The sequence below is a fragment of the Perognathus longimembris genome, chromosome 23 (genome assembly GCF_023159225.1).
Source record: "Perognathus longimembris pacificus isolate PPM17 chromosome 23, ASM2315922v1, whole genome shotgun sequence".
NCBI lineage: Eukaryota > Metazoa > Chordata > Mammalia > Rodentia > Heteromyidae > Perognathus > Perognathus longimembris.
In genome coordinates, this window is record NC_063183.1 from 24719955 (window position 1) to 24740128 (window position 20174).

At 44.6% G+C, this 20174-nt stretch overlaps 1 protein-coding gene and 1 long non-coding RNA gene across 3 annotated transcripts in view; one reads left to right on the plus strand and one right to left on the minus strand.

Annotated features, from left to right (window-relative positions):
• The window catches only part of LOC125340612, a 14707-nt gene extending 4866 nt beyond the window's left edge, over nucleotides 1-9841 (minus strand). Inside the window, exons 1-2 of the long non-coding RNA XR_007208787.1 lie at nucleotides 9829-9841; nucleotides 6957-6958 (exon numbers count right to left, since the gene is read on the minus strand). This is a non-coding gene — a long non-coding RNA (uncharacterized LOC125340612). The remainder of the gene's footprint in view (nucleotides 1-6956; nucleotides 6959-9828) is intronic.
• Nucleotides 4521-18760, plus strand: Dnaaf4 (dynein axonemal assembly factor 4). Of its 2 annotated transcripts, XM_048332327.1 has the most exons (9): nucleotides 4521-4656; nucleotides 5340-5487; nucleotides 6713-6846; nucleotides 8783-9014; nucleotides 10494-10639; nucleotides 11735-11844; nucleotides 15277-15430; nucleotides 16470-16575; nucleotides 18455-18760. In XM_048332327.1, exons 1-9 carry the CDS (start codon nucleotides 4534-4536, stop codon nucleotides 18568-18570), a joined length of 1269 nt encoding a protein of 422 aa, XP_048188284.1. In that variant the 5' UTR covers nucleotides 4521-4533; the 3' UTR covers nucleotides 18571-18760. The 2 variants fall into 2 exon arrangements, with proteins under 2 accessions (XP_048188284.1, XP_048188285.1); XM_048332328.1 differs by lacking the exon at nucleotides 16470-16575 and having other exon boundaries at nucleotides 18455-18538.
• Nucleotides 18761-20174: the final 1414 nt, after the last annotated feature.

Consider the following 20174-nt stretch of genomic DNA (forward strand, 5'->3'; position numbering starts at 1 on the left):
TGTTTTTTAAAATGTCAGATACCATCCGTGTCATAATCCCCCTATACTTGACTTGAATGCCCATATTTTCATAGGTCTATTTTTTGTGTTAAAAATTGAGTATTACATGTTCAGGGTTTATTTTTGTCTGGTATTTTGACACATAGTCTTTTAAAACTGCGTATATTTCTATTTAAATCATAGAGGTTTAAAGAAGTATTAGTATGAAATGATTCATGAACTGTTTTGTGAAATTAAAGTATGCAATTAGTAGATCACCTCCAACTTGCTTATTATCTTTATAAGGCTTGTTTACAGGTTCTAACTTTCAAAAGACTTGGCTTGGTAGCTGTTAGACTGTAGTAAAACATGAAATATACTAATTCATGGATAGTTTGTCTCAAGGCTACCAAGTGTATTTCAGTTTTGAAATAATGATAATTACTATAATAACAGTAAGCTACTTATCCTTTTTTGAGATGAACTCTTCGAGTTTTCTCCTCTTACTCACTTCTTCCCTAAACACTACGCTAGAACGGACAATTGGAATTTGTATTCCATGTTAGTTTTTTACTCTAAAGTAATAAGACAAGTAGAGGTTCTGCTGTGAAGACAGTCAATGGTAGTGTTGCCTCTTCTTTTCAGGGATAAGGCTAATGTCATTTGTGCATCATGTTTGGAATGTCACTTGTAGGTCTATTAGTAGAAGTGATGTGTGGCAGGCTTTCTTGGATAATGTGTATCGTGTGTTTCATATAGTGTTATTATGCTTAAATTTCTTTTCAATAAAGCTAGTTTTTAAAGAGAAAAAGACCTGTTAAGTGTTTTGACTTTCATTGAGATAAGTATATCATCAACAGATGTTGGTGACAACAGTTTACAATTTACTAAGGATTTATTTAATTTTTTTGCTAGTCCTGGAGCTTGACCTCAGGGTCTGAGCACTGTCCCTGGCTTCTTTTTGCTCAAGGCTAGCACTCTACCATTTGAGCCACATTGCCACTTCCGGCTTTTTCTGTTTATGTGGTGCTGAGGAATCGAACCCAGGGCTTCATGCATGCAAGGCAAGCACTCTACTGCTAAACCATATTCCCAGCCCCCCAAGGATTTATTTTTATCCATAGAGAATCAGTATTTTTGTTCAGGCATTGCTACATACATATTTTTTCATGGAAAAGAAATTTAACACCTGGGTTTAAGAAATGGTGAGCAGGAAGAGCCAGAGCTAAGATGATAGCAGTTTTTCTCATTTGCCCAGTCAGCAACTGGTCTTCAGTATCACTGGCATCAGAAAAGAACTGAAACGGTGAATTATCTGTCTTGGAACATTAGCTAAATTGGAGTCTCTAGCACAGGAAATTGGAAACAACTCAAAATGGCTGGAAAGACAAAGATGCACCAAGGGGCAAGAATAATTAAAAAGTAAAACAGAAAGATGAATGTGGCACGTAAGTAGAAATTCATTTATTTAACATTAACTTCCAGGCACAGTTGGAGATGCCAAAAATCAAGGAGGACTGTGGCTATTTCTAGGAAATGGAGTATGGGGGACTATTCTCTTCATATTGTCAACAGTAAAGATGTACTACAAGCTGGGAATGTGGCTTAGCAGTAGAGTGATTGCCTAGCATGCATGAATCCCTGGGTTCGATTCCTCAGTACCCCATAAATAGAAAAAGCCAAAGTGGCACTGTGGCTCAAGTGGTAGAGTGCTAGCCTTGAGCAAAAGCTCAGGGACTTGCCCTGGCCTGAGTTCATGCCTCAGACTGCCCCCCCCCAAAAAAAAAGTACAACATTGGTTACCAGAGGGGGAAAATATATACATATCTCCAGTCTCGGGGCTTGAACTCAGGGCCTGGGCACTGTCCCTGAGCTTTTTGCTCAAGGCTAGCACTCTACCATTTGAGCCAGCCACAGTGCCACTTTGGCTTTTTCTGTTTATGGGGTACTGAGGAATCGAACCCAGGGCTTCATGCATGTTAGGCAAGCACCCTACCGCTAAGCCACATTCTCATCCCTGAGAATATTTGTTTAAGTAAAAATGTATCAGAAAGATACCAAATGTCCTTGAAAATTAGAGAAAGGGACAAAGGGAGGGAGGGAGGGATAGAGAAGGGGAGATAAACATTTGTCAATCCAAGGCTCTCTGATTACATCTGTTACATAATGAACAGTCAAGAATGAAGGACCACCAGGCACCCGTGGCTCATGCCTGTAATCCTAGCTACTCAGGAGGCTGAGATCTGAGGATGGTGGTTCAAAGCCTGGGCAAGAAAGTCCATGAGACTTGTTATCTCCAACTAAATACCAGAAAACTGGAAGTGGCACTGTGGTTTAAGTGGTAGAGCACCAGCCTTGAATTGAAGAGCTCAGGGACAGTGCCCAGGCTCAGAGTTCAAGCCCCACCACAAAAAAAAAAAAAAAAAAAAAAAAAAAGGCCCTTGGGTGTTCTCTGGGTTTCTTAGGCAATCCTGCAGTGAGACTTGAACTTTGTGTCTCCCAGGAAGAACTGCACCTGAACTTGCCTTCTCATGGGACAGTTTCTTCCAACTACAATTTCCATGGGATTGAAAGTCTCTAGACACTGTGTATCTATCTGGCTTTCTCAGAAAATGCCTAAAAAAGGACTGGGGATATGGCCTAGTGGCAAGAGTGCTTGACTCGTATACATGAGGCCCTGGGTTCAATTCCCCAGTACCACATATACAAAAAACGGCCAGAAGTGGCGCTGTGGCTCAAGTGGCAGAGTGCTAGTCTTGAGCAAAAAGAAGCCAGGGACAGTGCTCAGGCCCTGAGTCCAAGCCCCAGGGCTGGCCAAAAAAAAAAAAAGAAAATGCCTAAAAATAAAAGGCTGTATGGTACAAGTAGTTTCCTTACTAACAAGTTTTTCTTCATGTTTACCCCGCAGCCAGAGCAGTTGGGTGCCAGTGGCACATGCCTGTAATCCTAGACACCAAGGAGGCTGAAATCAGTATTTTGATTAAAAACCAACCTAAACAGATAAATCTAAATAACTCTTACCTCCAATTAACTAGCAGAAATCCAGGTGTGGTGGAGTGCCAACTTTGACTGCAAAAGTAACAACAATGACAAAGCATGAACTTTTTAGGATGGAAGCTTGACACAGAATAGCAAAAGTAGGAATAGAATGAAAAGATAAGGGACACCAAAGGCATCAAGAAAAAAAAATGTCGAAGATTCTTAGATTTCATGGGTTACTCAGACATGGGACAGTAAGTCTATAATGGCCCAGTGTTCATTTGCAGCTCGGGGCTGGGAATATGGCCTTAGCGGTAGTGCTCGCCTAGCATGCATGAAGCCCTGGGTTTGATTCCTCAGCACCACAGAAACTGAAACAGCTAGAAATGACACTATGGCTCAAGTGGCCTTGAACAAAAAGAAGCCAGGGACAGTGCTCAGGGCCTAAGTTTAAGTGCCAGGACTGGGGGGTGAGGGGTGGGGCATGCAGATGGTTGAGATCATTAACTGCTGACCAAGTTGGTTATGTCAGGGGTACCTTGTTTGGGGGGAAAGACATTTCCCCTGGGCTGAGAATGTGGCTTAGTGGTAGAGTGCTTGTCTAGCGTGCATGAAGCCCTGGCTTTGATTCCTCAGTGTGTATACAGAAAAGGCCAGAAGTGGCACTGTGGTTCAAGTGATAGAGTGCTAGACTAGTGCACAGAAAGGCTCAGGGATAGTGCCAGGCCCTGAGTTCAAGCCCCAGGACTGTCAGAGGGAGGGAGGGAGGGATGGAGAAAGGGAAAGAGAGGGGGGTGGGGAGAGGGAGAGGGAGAGAAAGAAAAATTTACTGATTTATAAACTGATTCTCCAGAAAGTAGCCTAGGGACAGAACTCCTGGCTGGATTTGACCACTGTTCTTCCGCTCTGCGGGGGTTCCGATGTCTGGGCTTCAGGGTTCTCATCTACAGCACGGAGCCACCTGACTTAAAGTCTACTTAAGCAAATGTCAACGATATCCGTGTCGGCTGGTATTTCACCCAGCTGCCCGGTCCCGACGTGGCAAAGCCCTGGTCAGGCGAGCCGTGGGGTCCTCCCTCCCCGCTACCCGGGTGCCTGGGGCCTTGGGGCTGCGGCACTGCCCACCAGCTCCAGGCGGTGCGGGTAAACAGTCGCGCTTCTACATTGGAGTAATTTCATCGACCGAGACGCGATCTGGGCACGGGGCCGCTGACTCGGGCCTCCGCCTGCGGAACAGCGGCTCCGGGGCCGCGGCGGCGTCGCACGGGCTCCCCGGGCCTCGCCCGACGGCCACACGAGCCCGCGCTCCCGAGTCCTGCGGAGAAGGGCGGCCCCCTGTGAGGCGCAGAGGAGGGCGGCGAACCCCGAGAAGCGGCGGCTGACACCGCGACCCCGGCGTCCAGGCCGTCCCGGGACGGACGAGGATCTCCTCAGCCGGACACGTGTCCAGGACGGCCGAGGCCCGCCGGGCCCGGCCTGACCCGGAAGTCCTCGCGGGTGGTGACCCCCAGCTTCCTTAGCAACCGAGGGGGCGTGGCAGCAACCGGCGACGCCAACCGCGGCCCCGCGCGCGCGATGCCGGTGCAGGTCGGCGACTACAGCTGGCAGCAGACGGAAGCGGCCGTGTTCCTCTCGCTGCCGCTCCGGGGCGTGAGCGCCAGGGACGCCGACGTGTTCTGCACGGAGAACTACCTCAAGGTGGGAGCCCGGCCCCGGCCGGCGCCCCCCCCCCCCCCGCCACCACCCTGGCCTCCGCCCGCCCCGGCCGTGCGCGGAGCCAGCCCTCGGCTAATGCTTCCCGTCCGCATCATCACCACGGGGGCGTTCTTGCTGTTATTTTCTTTTTTTTTTTTTTTTTTTGCAGCATGAGGTTCGAACTCAGGGCCTCTCTCTGGCTAGGGAGGCCTCGAAGTCTTGAGCCACACCCCCCCCCCGGGGGTCTCTAGTTCCCCTTTTAAGGAAAAACGGAATCCCAAGCCAGTGCAACCCTCCTGCAGACAGATGTCGTCCTGTCAGGGGTGACTTTTTGTGCAAGGCTTTCTCCTGGACCCTGCTACTTTGCGGTACCTGGTATAAACTTATAGGGCCTTTAAGAAAAATTAAGTTTTTGTCATTTACTGTGTGTGTGTGTGTGTGTGTGTGTGTGTGTGTGTGTGTGTGTTTTGTTTCCTCTGGGTGCACGCACCAGGGCTTGAACTCAGACTTGCAAAGACATTTTCCACTTGGTATGGCTTTGAACCTAGATTCTCCAGACCTCGGCCTGCTAAGTAGCTAGGATTATAAGCCTGAGCCACTTGGTGCCCAGTTTATCCTGTATTTAATGGCAGTGACATTATGTAACCAACATAATTTCTGCTTCCCCCCGCCCCCTTTTGGTACAGGTCAATTTTCCTCCGTTTTTATTTGAAGTATTTCTATACGCTCCCATAGACGATGCCAGCAGCAAAGCGAAGATTGGGAATGACACTGTTATCTTCACCCTGTATAAAAAAGAAGCAGCCATGTGGGAGGCGCTTTCCATGCCAAGGGGTAAGTTCTTCATTGCAGGATGTTCATCTGCGCAGGTGCAGTGGTGCATGCCTGTGATACTAGTACTCAGGAGGCCTAAGTGATGAGTGCTCAGCATAGGCAGGGCCCTGGGTTTAATCCCAGTCACCAGGAGCTGGGAATGTGGCCTAGTGGTAAAGTGCTCATCTTGTATACATGAAGCCCTGGGTTCAATTCCTCAGCACCACGTATATAGAAAAAGGCCAGAAGTGGTGCTGTGGCTCAAGAGGTAGAGTGCTAGCCTTGAGCAAAAAGAAGCCAGGGGCAGTGCTCAGGCCCTGAGTTCAAGCCCCAGGACGGACCAAAAAACAAAACAAACAAACAAAATAAAAAACGTGTAATCCCAATCAGCAACCAAAACAAACTACTTGAAACCCTGAATACTCCTGAAACCCTGTCCCCCAAAAAGAGTAAATTTTTTTTTTTTTTGGCCAGTCCTGGGCCTTGGACTCAGGGCCTGAGCACTGTCCCTGGCTTCTTCCCACTCAAGGCTAGCACTCTGCCACTTGAGCCACAGTGCCGCTTCTGGCCGTTTTCTTTATATGTGGTGCTGGGGAATTGAACCTAGGGCCTCATGTATCCGAGGCAGGCACTCTTGCCACTAGGCTATATCCCCAGCCCCTAAATTTTTTTTTTACTTCTTATTAGTTTAGATAAAAATAAAATATCCTGAGCAGGGTGCTGGTGGCTCATGCCTGTAATTTTTTTGTTTGTTTTTAAATGAATTTTTGGCACTGTGTCCTGGGCACTGTCCCTGAGCTCAAGGATGGTGCTCTGCCACAGCGCCCCTTCGGGTTTTCTGGGGGTTTATTGGAGATCAGAGTCTCACAGGCTTTCCTGACCATGCTGGCTTTGAACTGTGATCCTCAGATCTCAATTTCCCGAGTAGCTAGGATTACAGGCTTAAGGCACTAGAGCCCTGCATGCCTGTAATCTTAACTACTCAGGAGGCGGAGATCTGGAGGATAGCGGTTTAATTCCTGCAAGGGCAGATTCCATTTTTTAAAAATACCCCCCAAAAAGCAAAAAGTAGGGCTGGAGTGGCAGAGTGGTAGAGTGCCAGCCAAGCAAATGGGAGCTGTAAGTTCAAACCCCAGTATAAGAAAAACAAAAACAAAAAGCCCTCACCTCATTCTGCATCAGTATATTAACTTACCTTTCTCTAAGTCAACAACATAGTCACCTGGAAATGTTCCTTATGTTTTAGTCGACAAAGAGACAAAGCAAAAAATCAGAGAAAAATCTATTTTGCAAGCTCAACAGACAGCGCAGGAAGCTGCAGAAGCAAAAGCTACAGCAAGGCGGGAAGATCAAAAGTATACACTAACTGTCATGATGAAGGTAAGCTAGACTGAGAGAACATGATAAACAGGGAGGGTAAAGGCAGTTCCCTTCACTGTTCTTTCTCAGCACTTGATTATAGGATTTACAATGTTACATAAAGTATCTACTGCTAGGCACAGTGCTCCACAGTAGTCCAGCTACTTAGGAGGCTGAGGTAGAGCCTCAGGACTTAGGAGTTCAGGACTTAGGTGCCAGGCTGGGCTACATAGTAAAACCCTGCCTCAAATATTAAGTAAGCCAGGCACCAGTGGTTCATATCTATATTCCCAGCTACTGGGGAGGCTGATATCTGCGAATCACTGTTCAATGCCAGCTTAGACAGGAAAGTCTGTGAGACTCTTAACTCCAATCAACCACCAGAAAGCTGAAAGTAGAGCTGTGGCTCAAATGGTAGAGCACCAACCTTGAGAAACAAAGGTAAGGCCCTGAGTTCAAGCTCCAAGACCAGCACACACAAAAAAGGGGCTCCATGGAACACTAAATTAATTAATTTTCAAGAAAAAATCATGCATCTATGACTCATCTCTGTAATAAAGCTTTTTAAAAATAATGTCATGATTCCAAAGATTTCTTCTTCACTTCTACTAGATTATGTTTTCTTTTTTTTTTGAGACTCTTCTACATATCCTAGGTCTCAAACTCAACCTCTTTAATATACTTGTTGATTTCAGCCTTTTCTTCTGTTATCGTACCTATTAGCCTTTTCCTTTTATTATTTTCCTGAGTTTTATTTACTTATTAGAGTCTTGCCTTCAGTGCACCTTGTAGATCTGAGTTGGGGTCCATTTCTTAGAGTACCTTACAGGGTAGGTCTAGCCCCCATTTCTTTTTGTTTTGTTTTGTTTTTGTTTTTGTTTTGCCAGTCCTGGGGCTTGAATTCAAGGCCTGAGCACTGTCCCTTGCTTCTTTTTTTGCTCAAGGCTAGCACTCTACCACTTGAGCCACAGCGCCACTTCCAGCTTTTTCTATATATGTGGTGCTGAGGAATTGAACCCAGGGCTTCATGTATATGTGGCAAGCACTCTTGCCACAAGGCCATAGTCCCAGCCCTAGTCCCCATTTCTTGAGTTTTCATTGGCTATGGAATGTGTCCAGCTTGCCTTCACATGGGAAGAGGAGTCTCACCCACTATAGACTGTGGTTTGTGTTTTTGGTGGTGCTGGTGGGGGCAGGGGGTTGAACTCAGGGCCTAGATGCTCAGTCTGATAGACTTTTCCTGCCTGGGCTGCCTTGGAACCGTGATCCTTAGATCTCAACCTTCTGAGTAGCTTCCTTACAGGCTTGGACCACCAGCTCTTGGCTACCTTACTTATGGTAATTTCTTTCTTTCTCTCTTTTTTTCTTTTCTTTTCTTCTTCTTCTTCTTTTTTTTTTGCCAGTCCTGGGGCTTGGGACTCAGGGCCTAAACTCTGTCCCTGGCTTCTTTTTCTCAAGGCAAACACTCTACCACTCGAGCCACACTGTCACTATGGCTTTTTCTGTTTATGTGGTGCTGAAGAATTGAACCCGGGGCTTCGTGCATGCTAGGCAAGCACTCTGCCTACCACTGAGCCACATTCCCAGTCCCCCCATGTTAATTCTTTTTTTTTTTTTTTTGCCAGTCCCGGGCCTTGAACTCAGGGCCTGAGCACTGCCCCTGGCTTCTTTTTTGCTCAAGGCTCTGCCACTTGAGCCACAGCGCCACTTCTGTCCATTTTCTATATATGTGGTGCTGAGGAATTAAACCCAGGGCTTCATATATACAAGGCAAGCACTCTTGCCACTAGGCCATATTTCCAACCCCCTATGTTAATTCTTAATCATGAACTCACGATTACTGTTCTGGAGGGTATGGTAAATATTTAAATGTAAGAATATTTAATTATAATGAATTTCTTATTGTATAATTATAATCTAAATTATTCAAAGGGCTTGGTTATTGCCATTTTTACAGATTGAAGAAGATGAAAGGAAAAAAATAGAAGATATGAAGGAAAATGAACGGAGAAAAGCCACTAAAGAACTGGAAGTGTGGAAAGAATGTCAAAAGAAAGATGAAAAACAAAAACCAATTCCAAGAGAAGAGAAATTATGTCAACAAAGAAAGCAAACCAAAGAAGAAAGAAAAAAATTAAAACATGAAACAGTTACAAGAAATTCTACATTCAGGCATCATGCTACAAAAGGTAATATATATAATATATATGGATGCTATATATAATATATATTATAATACTACCCACATATAACACACACACGTGTGTGTGTACGTGTATGTGTGTGTGTGTGTGTGTGTGTGTGTGTGTGTGTATGGTTGTCCAGGTTCTCAAGCTTACCAACTGCAGGTCTAGAATGTTCTTGCTCTCCATAGTCACTTGAGCCAATTCCTTATAGTAAATCTCTATCTTTCCCCTCTCTTAACCCCTGCTTTTGTCTTCCTCATTGTCTCTGTTTCTTTCTCCTCCCACCCTCCTTCCCTCTTTCCCTTATTCTTTTCCCCGCCATCTCTCCCTTTCCCTTATGTAGATAAGTAAATGGGTAGGTGGTTGTTGGACAGACGGATGGATGGATGGATGGACAGACAGACAGACAGACAGATAGATAGATAGATAGATAGATAGATAGATATCTACCTGATTCTATTTCTCTGGAGAACCCAGACAAATCTAATTGCATTAATAGGTTCTAAGGGAAAGGACTTAGAATACTGTTTTTAAGTGAGTTTTTATTCAACCCAGTATATATTTTTTTTCTTTTGCCAGTCCTGGGGCTTGAACTCAGGGCCTGGACACTGTCCTTGAGCTTTTTTTGCTCAAGGCTAGCACTCTACCACTTGAGCCACAGCACCACTTCCAGCTTTTCTGTGTATGTGGTACAAAGGATTGGAACCCAGGGCTTTGTGCATACTAGGCAAGCACTCTACCACAAAGCCAAACTCTTGGCCCTCAACCAACTATAATTCTATAAAAATATATAATAATCTGGGTGTCAGTGGCTCACTCTTATAATTCTAGCCACTCAGGTGGTTGAGATTTAAGGATCACAGTTCAAAACCAGCCTGGGGGGCTGGGAATGTGGCCTAGTGACAAGAGTGCTTGCCTCCTATACATGAAGCCCTGGGTTCGATTCCTCAGCACCACATATATAGAAAAGGCCAGAAGTGGCAGAGTGCTACCCTTGAGCAAAAAGAAGCCAAGGACAGTGCTCAGGCTCCGAGTCCACGCCCCAGGACTGGCCAAAAAAAAAAAAAAAAAAAAAAAGAAGAAGAAGAAGAAGAAGAAGAAAGCCAGCCTGGGAAGGAAAGTCTATGAGATTCTTATCTCCAATTAATCACTAAAAGGCTGGAAGTGGAGCTGTGGCTCAACTGGCAGAGCCCTAGTCTTGATCAAAACAATTCAGGGACAGCACTCAGGCCCTGAGTTCAAACCCCAGGAATGGGGTGGGAGAGTAGGGAAAGAACCTCAGAAGGGTAGTGGAGGTCACTGAGTTAGTAACAGATTAGCCACCATATTATCAGCCATATTGTCAGTATTTCTTTTTGCAAACGATGTCTTTGGCTTACTTGTTTAAGAATTTAGAATTAGCTTTGCTGTGTAATTATCTAAAAAGTTACAGTTTTATCAGGAAGATGAGCAGCGGCTTACTTGCTACCCTTCCTTTTGAAGGGAGAAATGCAGAGGATATATTTGTTGAAGCATTGCAGGAAACCAGCATTCCCGCCCCTCGCTCTGTTGGCAGCATTAAAGTCAGCTTCACCCCGCGAGTGTTCCCCACCGCTCTTCGGGAGTCACAAGTAGCAGAAGAAGAGGAGGTGGGTATATTTGTTTTACCTACTGCTACCAGCAATGAAAATGCTTGACTCTTCCGTCAGCCACTGAAATTAGTACTGGCTCTGGATTTCTTAGGTTTTTTTTTTTTTTTTAAAAGATACTACTTCATGAATATGTTTTAGTGTTTTCTTATGAGAAAAAAGTTATTTTACAGAGCTTTTGGCTCCAGAATATTCAGGAGAGAAAACTAACTTAACAGATAGTATTGTTGCCAGGCTCATGCCTGTAATCTTAACTATTCAAGAGGCTGAGATCTGAGGATCCAAGTTCAAAGCCAGCCTGGGCCAAACAAAAGCCAAGCAACTCCAGTTAATCAGCAAAAAGCTGGAAATGGAGGCATGGATCAAGTGATAGAGCACCAAGCATGAATGAAAAAGCCAAGCAGGAGCGTGAGGCCCTCCTTTGTCTCTCTCCCTACCTTCTTTTTTTTTTTTTTTGCCAATCGGGGGCTTGGATTCAAGGCCTGAGCACTGTCCCTGGCTTCTTTTTGCTCAAGGCTAGCACTCTGCCACTTGAGCCACAGCGCCACTTCTGGCGGTTTTCTATATATGTGGTGCTGAGGAATTGAACCCCAGGCTTCATGTATACGAATACAAGGCAAGCACTCTTGCCACTAGGCCATATTCCCAGCCCTTCTCCCCTACCTTCTTCCTTGCCCATCCTCTGGCCACTTGATGCCTTCTCCCATATTAGACCACAGCCAAAAGGCTCTCACCAGAGTCTGGCCAGATGGGGCCATCCCGTCTTAGATTACCAGCAGCAAAGCCAACCTCTTTTCTTTTCTTTTTTTTTTTTGGCCAGTCCTAGGCCGTGAACTCAGGGCCTGAGCACTGTCCCTGGCTTCTTTTTTGCTCAAGGCTAGCACTCTGCCACTTGAGCCACAGCGCCACTTCTGGCCATTTTCTGTATATGTGGTGCTGAGGAATCAAACCCAGGGCCTCATGTATACGAGGCAAGCACTCTTGCCACTAGGCCATATTCCCAGCCCAACCTCTTTTCTTTTTAAAGTAGCCAGCCATGGGTATTTCACTGTAGCAATACAACAGTATCCTTCCCAAGACTTTCCCTCATTTCAGTGGCTGCACAAACAAGCTGAGGCAAGAAGAGCAATGAACACGGATATTCCTGAATTTTGTGATTTGAAAGAAGAAGAAAAGAATCCAGACTGGTTGAAGGAAAAAGGAAAGTGAGTTGCTTGAGCTCTGGACACAAGGTCGCTAATGTACATGGACACTGGTGCTTACCACCTTCTCCCGGCTTTTCCACCCTTGTGTTTGCACGCGCGTCTGTTTGGGGGAAGATATACAAACAAGCAAACTCAACTCATAGTACAGTGACTAAGTATAGTTCTTATTTTTTGTTTTAAATTGTTCTAAAAATGTAAAAATATTGAGTAGAGCAATGGGGGAGAATGAAGGAATTCGTGACATTGATCAAGAAGCATTGTGCTCATAGCCTGACTTAGGGAATTATAACCTCTTTGTACAATTACTTAATATACATACATATATATATATATATATATATTTGCCAGTATTGGGGTTTGAACTCAGGGCCTGGCTGCCATCCATTAGCTTTTTAGCTCAAGGCTAACATTCTACCACTTGCCACAGCTGCATATGTGTGTGTGTGTGTGTGTTGGGGTGGGGGTGGGGGCTTGAGCTCAGGGCCTCTGTGCTGTCCCTGAGCTTTTTTGCTCAAGGCTGGCACTCTTATCACTTGAGCCACAATACCACTTAACAGCCTTTTCTGTGCAGTTTATTGGAGATAAGAGTCTCAGACTTTCCTGCCTGGGCTGGCTTTGAACTGTGATCCTCTGATTTCAGCCTCCTGAGTAGCTAGGATTACAGGCGTGAGCTGCCAGCCCCCAGCTAAAATTTAAAAAAGAAAGAAACATGGGGATAGAGGCGTGGCTAAGATAGGAAGCTGTCTGCATGAGCATAAAGCTCATGAGATAGTGAGTTCAAGTCCTGGTCTCCCACACAAAAAAGGAAGAGGGGCTGGAAATATGGCCTAGTGGTAGAGTGCTTTCCTCGCATGTAAGAGGCCCTATGTTCCATTCCTCCGTACCACATACACAGAAAAAGCCAGAAGTGGTGCTATGGCTCAAGTGGTAGAGCCCTAGCCTTGAGCAAAAAGAAGCCAGGGACAGTGCCCCTGAGTTCAAGCCCCAGGACTGGCCAAAAAGAACAAAAAAGCATCTTGGCTTTCTTTCTGTGGCTCATGCCTATAACTCTAGCTCATCAGAAGGATGAGGATCTGGGGATCATAGTTCAAAGCTAGCCCTGCCAGGAAAATCTGAAAGTCTGTCTCCAAAATAGTAACCAAAACACAGAGCTGGAGGTGTGGCTCAAGTGGTAGAGTGCCACACAAACAAGCTGAACAAGTGTGAGGCCCTAAGTTGTACTTCTATATTGGCGTTGGTGTGATGTACACACACGCACACACACAGAGTCTAGATGCTATAATTTAGGTATATGCATGGTATAATGGTATTTAACAGCTTTTGGTGACTCAGACTCTGTAAATAACTTTAATAGCTACCCTTCCCGAAATCATAGAAGGGAGAAGGGCCATTGCTCTGTCATTTTGCCATTACTTTGTGCGTGATTTCTTTTACAAGTTTTAGTGACTGCATCTTGACTGAAAAATCCCTTCTTTCCAGCTCACATCTATAATCCTAGCTACATGGGGGTATGAGATCTAAATGATCTCAAACACTGGCCCAGACAGAAAAGTCCTGGAGACTCCATTTCCAAAATAACCAGCAAAAAGCTGGGCTGGATGCATGGGTCAAGTGGAAGAGCACCAGCCACTGGAGCCAGTCAAATGGGCACAAAGTCCTAAGTGGTACTGGCAATAGGAAAAAAAATACTTTCTTTCCCCACACTGGATCTTCTTGCATCTCATCTGCATACCTCAGACAAATTCTAACATGAGATAGTGGTATTAAGGCGATCAAACCCTATAATCTAACTCCTAACATCCCTCCTATAACTGTTGTTTCATAAATTCACCTTCTACCCTAATTCTAGTGCCCAAGCCCCACTCATTCTCTCTGCCTAAGTGCCAGGTTTAGAGCCTGCCAGACAACCTGATCATTTTAGGACAGAAGCATTGGTTTTGGTTTTCCTCTGACTACCCAAGTTAATTCTGTTGGCAAATTCTTATTTAGAACAGAGGCATCTTCACTCTGACTACTGTAGTACTCATATATGCTAGGCTGATTTTCTGTATGCTTGCTGCTTTGAGAGTTTCCTGCAACTGGATTCCATCTGTGTATCAGATGTCCTTTTTATTTCACCTGGCTTTTACTTTTCTTTTCTTTATGCCAGTCCTGGAGCTTGAACTCAGGGCCTGGGAGCTGTACCTGAGCATCTTTGTGCTCAAGACTAGTGCTCTACCACTTTGAACCACAGTGGTTTTCTGAGTAGTTTATTGGAGATAAGTGTCTCACGAACTCTCCTACCTGGGCTAGCTTCGAACTGAGATCCTCAGATCTCAGCCTCCTGAGTAACTAGAATTTACAGGTATGAGCCACCAGTGCCTGGGCTCACCTGGGACTTTTTTAAAATTGGAGATAGGGTCTCCCTATGTAGTCTGGCCTGGCCTTGAATTTGTGATCTCCCTGCCTCTGCTGCCTAAATGCTGGAATCACAGGCATGCACTACCACACTGATACTGACTCTTTTTTTTTTTTTTTTTTTTTTTGGGCAGTCCGGGGCTTGAACTCAGGGCCTGAGCATTATCCCTGGCTTCTTTTTGCTCAAGGCTAGCAGTCTACCACTTGAGCCACAGCGCCACTTCCAGCTTTTTCTGTATATGTGGTGCTGAGGAATCGAACCCAGGGCTTCATACATGCTAGGCAAGCACTCTACCACCAGGCCATATTCCCAGTCCCTGATATTGGCTTTTTACTCCAAGGGGTTTATTGGTTCAAGTATCCCACACTTTAAATCTATTTGCATTTCAGGTAAGGCTTAGTTTTGCAGGTTAACTTGCGTTTCCAACTGTACAAGTGCTTGGCTTTTTTTTATGTGCCTTTTTTATTCCTTTCATATTTAATTCATGTTTTAATTCTAGCTTCTCCCATGGTGTTGAAAGTGAACCACAATTTAGGCTTTGTACTCTCTTCACTTGCATCTGGCAGGGGAAGGAGTTTTTCCAACTTTCCATCCTCCACTTGTAAAACCAAAGAGACAAGCTTCATTGTTTCTCTTTGCTTTGTGGGTGCTAGGGAGGGGACCCCAGGGGCCCTGCACCTGTTCTTCAGGCCCTCTGCCTGGAACTACAGCTCCTGCCCAGAAGTTTCTTTCTGAATAGACCACTTTAGAGGTCACGAATCCCATCCCAGGGTCAATCATTCATTGTATGTAGCAAGGTGGATGGATATCTGCCCTGCTGATTAAACAATCCGTGGCCACTTTGGGGCAGTTTGCAGTCCTTCCATTCTCACTACATGCTGCTGGAAGGGGGAGTTGGGGTCAGTTTGCTAACCATCTCCAACCTGCAAGGAATACAAAAGGAGTGACATATCCCTTTACTAAATAGCTCTGGGTATTATTTCTGTTTGAATTATTGTTTCAGTGTTGTTGTTTTTCTGTTTTTATCTCACTAGCAAATTGTTTGCAACAGAAAACTATTTGGCAGCCATTAATGCATACAACTTAGCCATAAGACTAAACAACAAGATTCCACTCTTGTATCTGAATCGGGCTGCTTGCCACCTGAAACTGAAAAACTTACACAAAGCCATTGAAGATTCTTCAAAGGTATATATGCACCTTTCTATATATAGTGATTTCTATTTATGTGTCTTATTCCTGTATCTTTTTTTTTTTTTTTTTGACCAGTCCTGGGGCTTGGACTCAGGGCCTGAGCACTGTCCCTGGCTTCCTTTTTGCTCAAGTCTAGCACTCTGCCACTTGAGTCACAGTGCCACTTCTGGCCATTTTCTGTATATGTAGTGCTGGGGAATTGAACCCAGGGCTTCATATATATGAGGCAAGCACTCTTGCCACTAGGCCATATCCCCAGCCCTGTCTTATTCCTGTAATCCTCGCTACTCAGGAGGCTGAAATCTAAAGATCTCGGTGGGAATCCAGCCCAGGGAGACAAATCTGAGAGACTCTTATCTCCAGTAAGAAAAAGCCCAAAGTAGCACTGTGATTCAAGTGATAATGCACTAGCCTGGAGTAGAAAAAGCTCAGGGACCGAACTCAGGCACAGAGTTCAAGCCCAGGACTAGCAAAAACACAGCTGGGAATGTGGCCTAGTGGTAAAGTGCTTGCCTAGCATATATGAAGCGCTCAGTTGAATTCCTCAGTTTCACATAAACAGAAAAAGCCACCAGTGGTGCTGTGGCCCAAGTGGTAGAGTGCTAGCCTTGACAAAAAGAAGCTCAGGGTCAGCGCCCAGGTCCTGAGTTCAAGCCCCAGGACTGGGAAAAGAAAAAGCAAAAACACTATATAAGAAAAACATACAAGGATGAAATCAGTCATTTTGTAGGCAAAGACCACAGATGCTATTTAATCATCCTGTGGTGGATTTCAAATAATAAGCCTGATCAGACCTTTTATCAGTCTATCATATATGCATTTGATGAATTCCGGCTTGAGGCTTGGCCTTTTCTATTGTCCTGAGTCTGAACTGGAGGAGGGTGCTGAGACTCTTGGCCATGTCCCAGGTTTCTGTTAGTGTCCTTACTTAGATTTTGTTCACACTTAAATTGGAAAGTTAAATCTTTGCCTTGCATATGAATATGTAAGTATATACATATATTTTTTGGGTGTGTGTGGTTTGTTTTGCTAGGCTTTGGAATTATTGACACCACCAGTTACAGACAATGCTAATGCAAGAATGAAGGCCCATGTACGCCGGGGAACAGCATTCTGTCGATTAGAATTGTATGTAGAAGGTAAGAGAGCAATGTGATTTGTTTTATTTCTTTTTTCTCTGTAGTGGTGCTTGATCTCAGGGCCTGAGCGTTGTCCCTAATCTCTTTTGCTCAAAGCCTAGTGTTCTACCACTTTTAGTAGCAGCTCCACTTTCAGATTTCTGATGGTTAAGAATCTCAAAGATTTTCCTGCCTGGGCTGGCCTCCAACTGTGATCCTTAGATCTCAGCCTCCTGAGTAGCTAGGATTACAGGCTTTCGCCACCAGGACCTGGCATTTGCTTTGTTTCTTGATCTGAAATGCTGGGATTATTTGTACCCAACAATGGAAATGTTTTAAGTTCCAGGTTACTCTGGAAAAAAAAATGTCATTATTGAAGGTCATGACCCTGTAGGATTCATTACATTATATTTTAAGCAAAGCATAAGGTGATTTTGAAGTTATATTGTAAAAATTCCTAGGGCTGGTCAGGTGCTGGTGGCTCACACTTGTAATCCTAGCTATGCAGGAGGCTGAGATCTAGGAATCAGGAATCAAAGCCAGCCAGGGAAAGAAAGTCCAAAAGACTCTTATCTCCAATTAACCACAGCAAAAGCTGGCAGTAGCACTGCAGCTCGAGTGGTAGAGTGCTAGCCTTGAGCAAAAAGAGCTTAAGGACTGTACCCAGGCCCAGAGTTCAAGGCCCCGGACCGGCAAAAATAAATAAAATTCATAGGGCTGGGCATCAGTGACTCATTCCTATAATTCCAGCTACTAAGGAGGCCAAGACCTAGAGGGTCACAATTCAAAGCCAGCCAGGGCTGGAATGTATGTGAAATCCCATTTCCAAAATAGCCAGCAAAAAAGCTGACCTGGAGGAATGGCTTAAGTGGTAGAGCACCAGCCCTGAGCAAGGAAGCTGAGGGAGAAAAAAAAAAGGGATAAAAGTAGGGCTGGGCATGTGGATGAATAATAGATTCGCTTACCAAGCAAATGAACTACCCTGAGTTCAAGGCCCAGCACCATAAAAATGAAATGAACTAAATAGACTCATTCATTGTGGGAGGGAGTTAAAGCAAGATGTGAGCAGGGTGAGACCAGGAAAATGTTGTGTTATAGATGGGTATGTGATAATTGGTACAAGAAATTTACCTGAGATAGTCAGACCCTGTAAATACACCCACACACTCACACAGTAGAAATGTTACTTGTATTTGTGATACTGTACTATCATCTGCCATTTATCCCTGTGGATTTAGGAGCTGCAGCTTTTTTTTTTTTAATTTTTGTGGTAGTATTGGGGCTTGAACTCAGAGCCTGGGTACTATCCCTCAAACCTGGTGCTCTGCCACTAGGGCCACACTTCCACTGCTGACTTTTTTTTTTTTTTTCAATTTTCGCATTATGCCAATGATAGCTTTTTTTTTTTTTGTCCAGTCCTGGGCCTTGGACTCAGGGCCTGAGCACTGTCCCTGGCTTCTTTTTGCTCAAGGCTAGCACTCTACCACTTGAGCCACAGCGCCACTTCTGGCCATTTTCTATATATGTGGTGCTGGGGAATCGAACCCAGGGCTTCATGTATACAAGGCAAGCACTCTTGCCGCTAGGCCATATGCCCAGCCCACTGCTGACTTTTTGCTGGTTAATTGGAGGTAAAATCTCTTAGGCTTCTCTGCCTGGGCCAACATCAAACTGTGATCATGGGATTTCAGCTTCTTGATTAGCTAGTAGGATTATAGGCTTGAGTCCCCAGCACTTGGCTAATTTCTAAGATAACAATTTATGTGGCTGGGAATATAGTCCACGGCCCAGGACTGGCAAAAAAAGAAAAAAAAAGATATCAATTTATTTAAGGTCTATGTTGTTTAAAGTAAGTACTTATAAAGGATTTACCCCTCCCCCCATTGCTATCTAAATGCAGGATTGCAGGATTATGAGGCTGCACTTAAGATTGATCCAGCCAATGAAATTGTACAACGTGATGCAGAAAGGATTCGGAATATAATCCAGGGAACAGAAGCCAACTCTTATGACTAGAAACAGCTAGGTAGAGTATTTGGCATTGTTTTTTCGTTTCTCAGAAATAATTAGATACACTGGACTAACCTTTCTTATTTGTGGAACAGCTTAGTTGTACTTTTATGTTTGTTTATTTTTGGGCTGGTACTAGGGCTTGAACTCAAGGCCAAGGCACTCTCCTTTTGCTTTTAATGTTTTTAATTTTATTTTTATTATTAAGGTTTGTACAGAGGGGTTACCATTTCATAAATCAGGTAATGAATGCAATTCTTTTTGAACAATGTCACCTCTTCACTTTCCCCCAGTTTCCTTTAACTTTTTTGCTCAAAGCTGGCATTCTGCCACTTGAGCTACAGATTTGCTTCTGTTCTTTTGCTGCTTAATTAGAGATAAGAGTGTCATGGATTTTACTGCCTGGGCTGGCTTCAGACCTTGGATCTCAGCTCCTGAGTAACTAAGATTACAAGCATGAACCATGGGTGCCTGGCTTAATTATCCCTTTTGTTGTTGTTGTTGTTGTTTGTCCAGTCCTAGGGCTTGAACTCAGGGCCTGGGCACTGTCCTGAGCTTCTTTTGCTCAAGGCTAGCACTCTACCACTTAAGCCACAGTGCCACTTCTACCTTTATCTGTTTATATGGTACTGAGGAATCGAACCCAGGGCTTCATGCATGCTGGGCAAGCACTCTACCACTCTACCACATTCCCAGCCCTTTTTGTGTTTTTGAATTGCAAGTCACTTGCTCTTATAATAATTGAATTTTAAGATAAAAATTGTGTTTGTGAAAAGTATTTCTGTTTATATTAAATTGACTATTTCATTGTCTGAACCATTGACTTTGCTATAATAGATACTGGTAGTTTCCAAGTACAGAGAACTTTTTCTTTTTGTGCCAGCCCTGGGGCTTGAACTCAGGGCCTGTGCACTGTCCCTGAGCTTTTTTTGCTCAAGGCTGGTGCTCTACTACTTCAGCCACATCTCCCCTTTCTGCCTTTTGGAGATTAATTAGAAATTAACCTGTACTCAACTACCTAAAATCTTATCTCCAACTGTACTTATAGAATGCTGTCAAAAAACAAATTTAAAGCCAGGCTCCAGTGTCTCATGTCACTAATCCTAGCTACTCAGGAGGATGAGCTCTGACCAGCGTGGTTCAAAGCTAGCTGAGGCAGGAAAGTCTGTGAGACTCTTATCTCCAATAAACTGCTTCCCCCACTGCCTCCACCCCTTCCCCCCAAAAAAAGCCAGAAGCAAAGCTCTGGCTCAAGTGGTAGAGCACTAGCTTTGAGCAAAAGAAGCTCTGGGACAGCATCCAGTCTGAGTTCAAGCCCCAGGACTGGCACCAAAAGTAAAATTAATACTAATAAGTTTTTTAAAAGCACCGTGTGGTGGTACAGGCCAGTAATCTCAACACAAGGGAGGCAGAGGATAGGAGGATTGCCACTTCAAGGCCAGACAGGGCGGTGTAGTGAGACTCTGTCTCAAAATAGCCAATAAAACTCCAACAAAGTTACCTTACAGACCTTGATGGGCATTGTGACGTTAGATTTAGCAGCAGCTTAACTTCGCAAAACACAACGTTCCCTTGAGCTGAGCCAATGTTGATTTTATAGACTGAGAGGA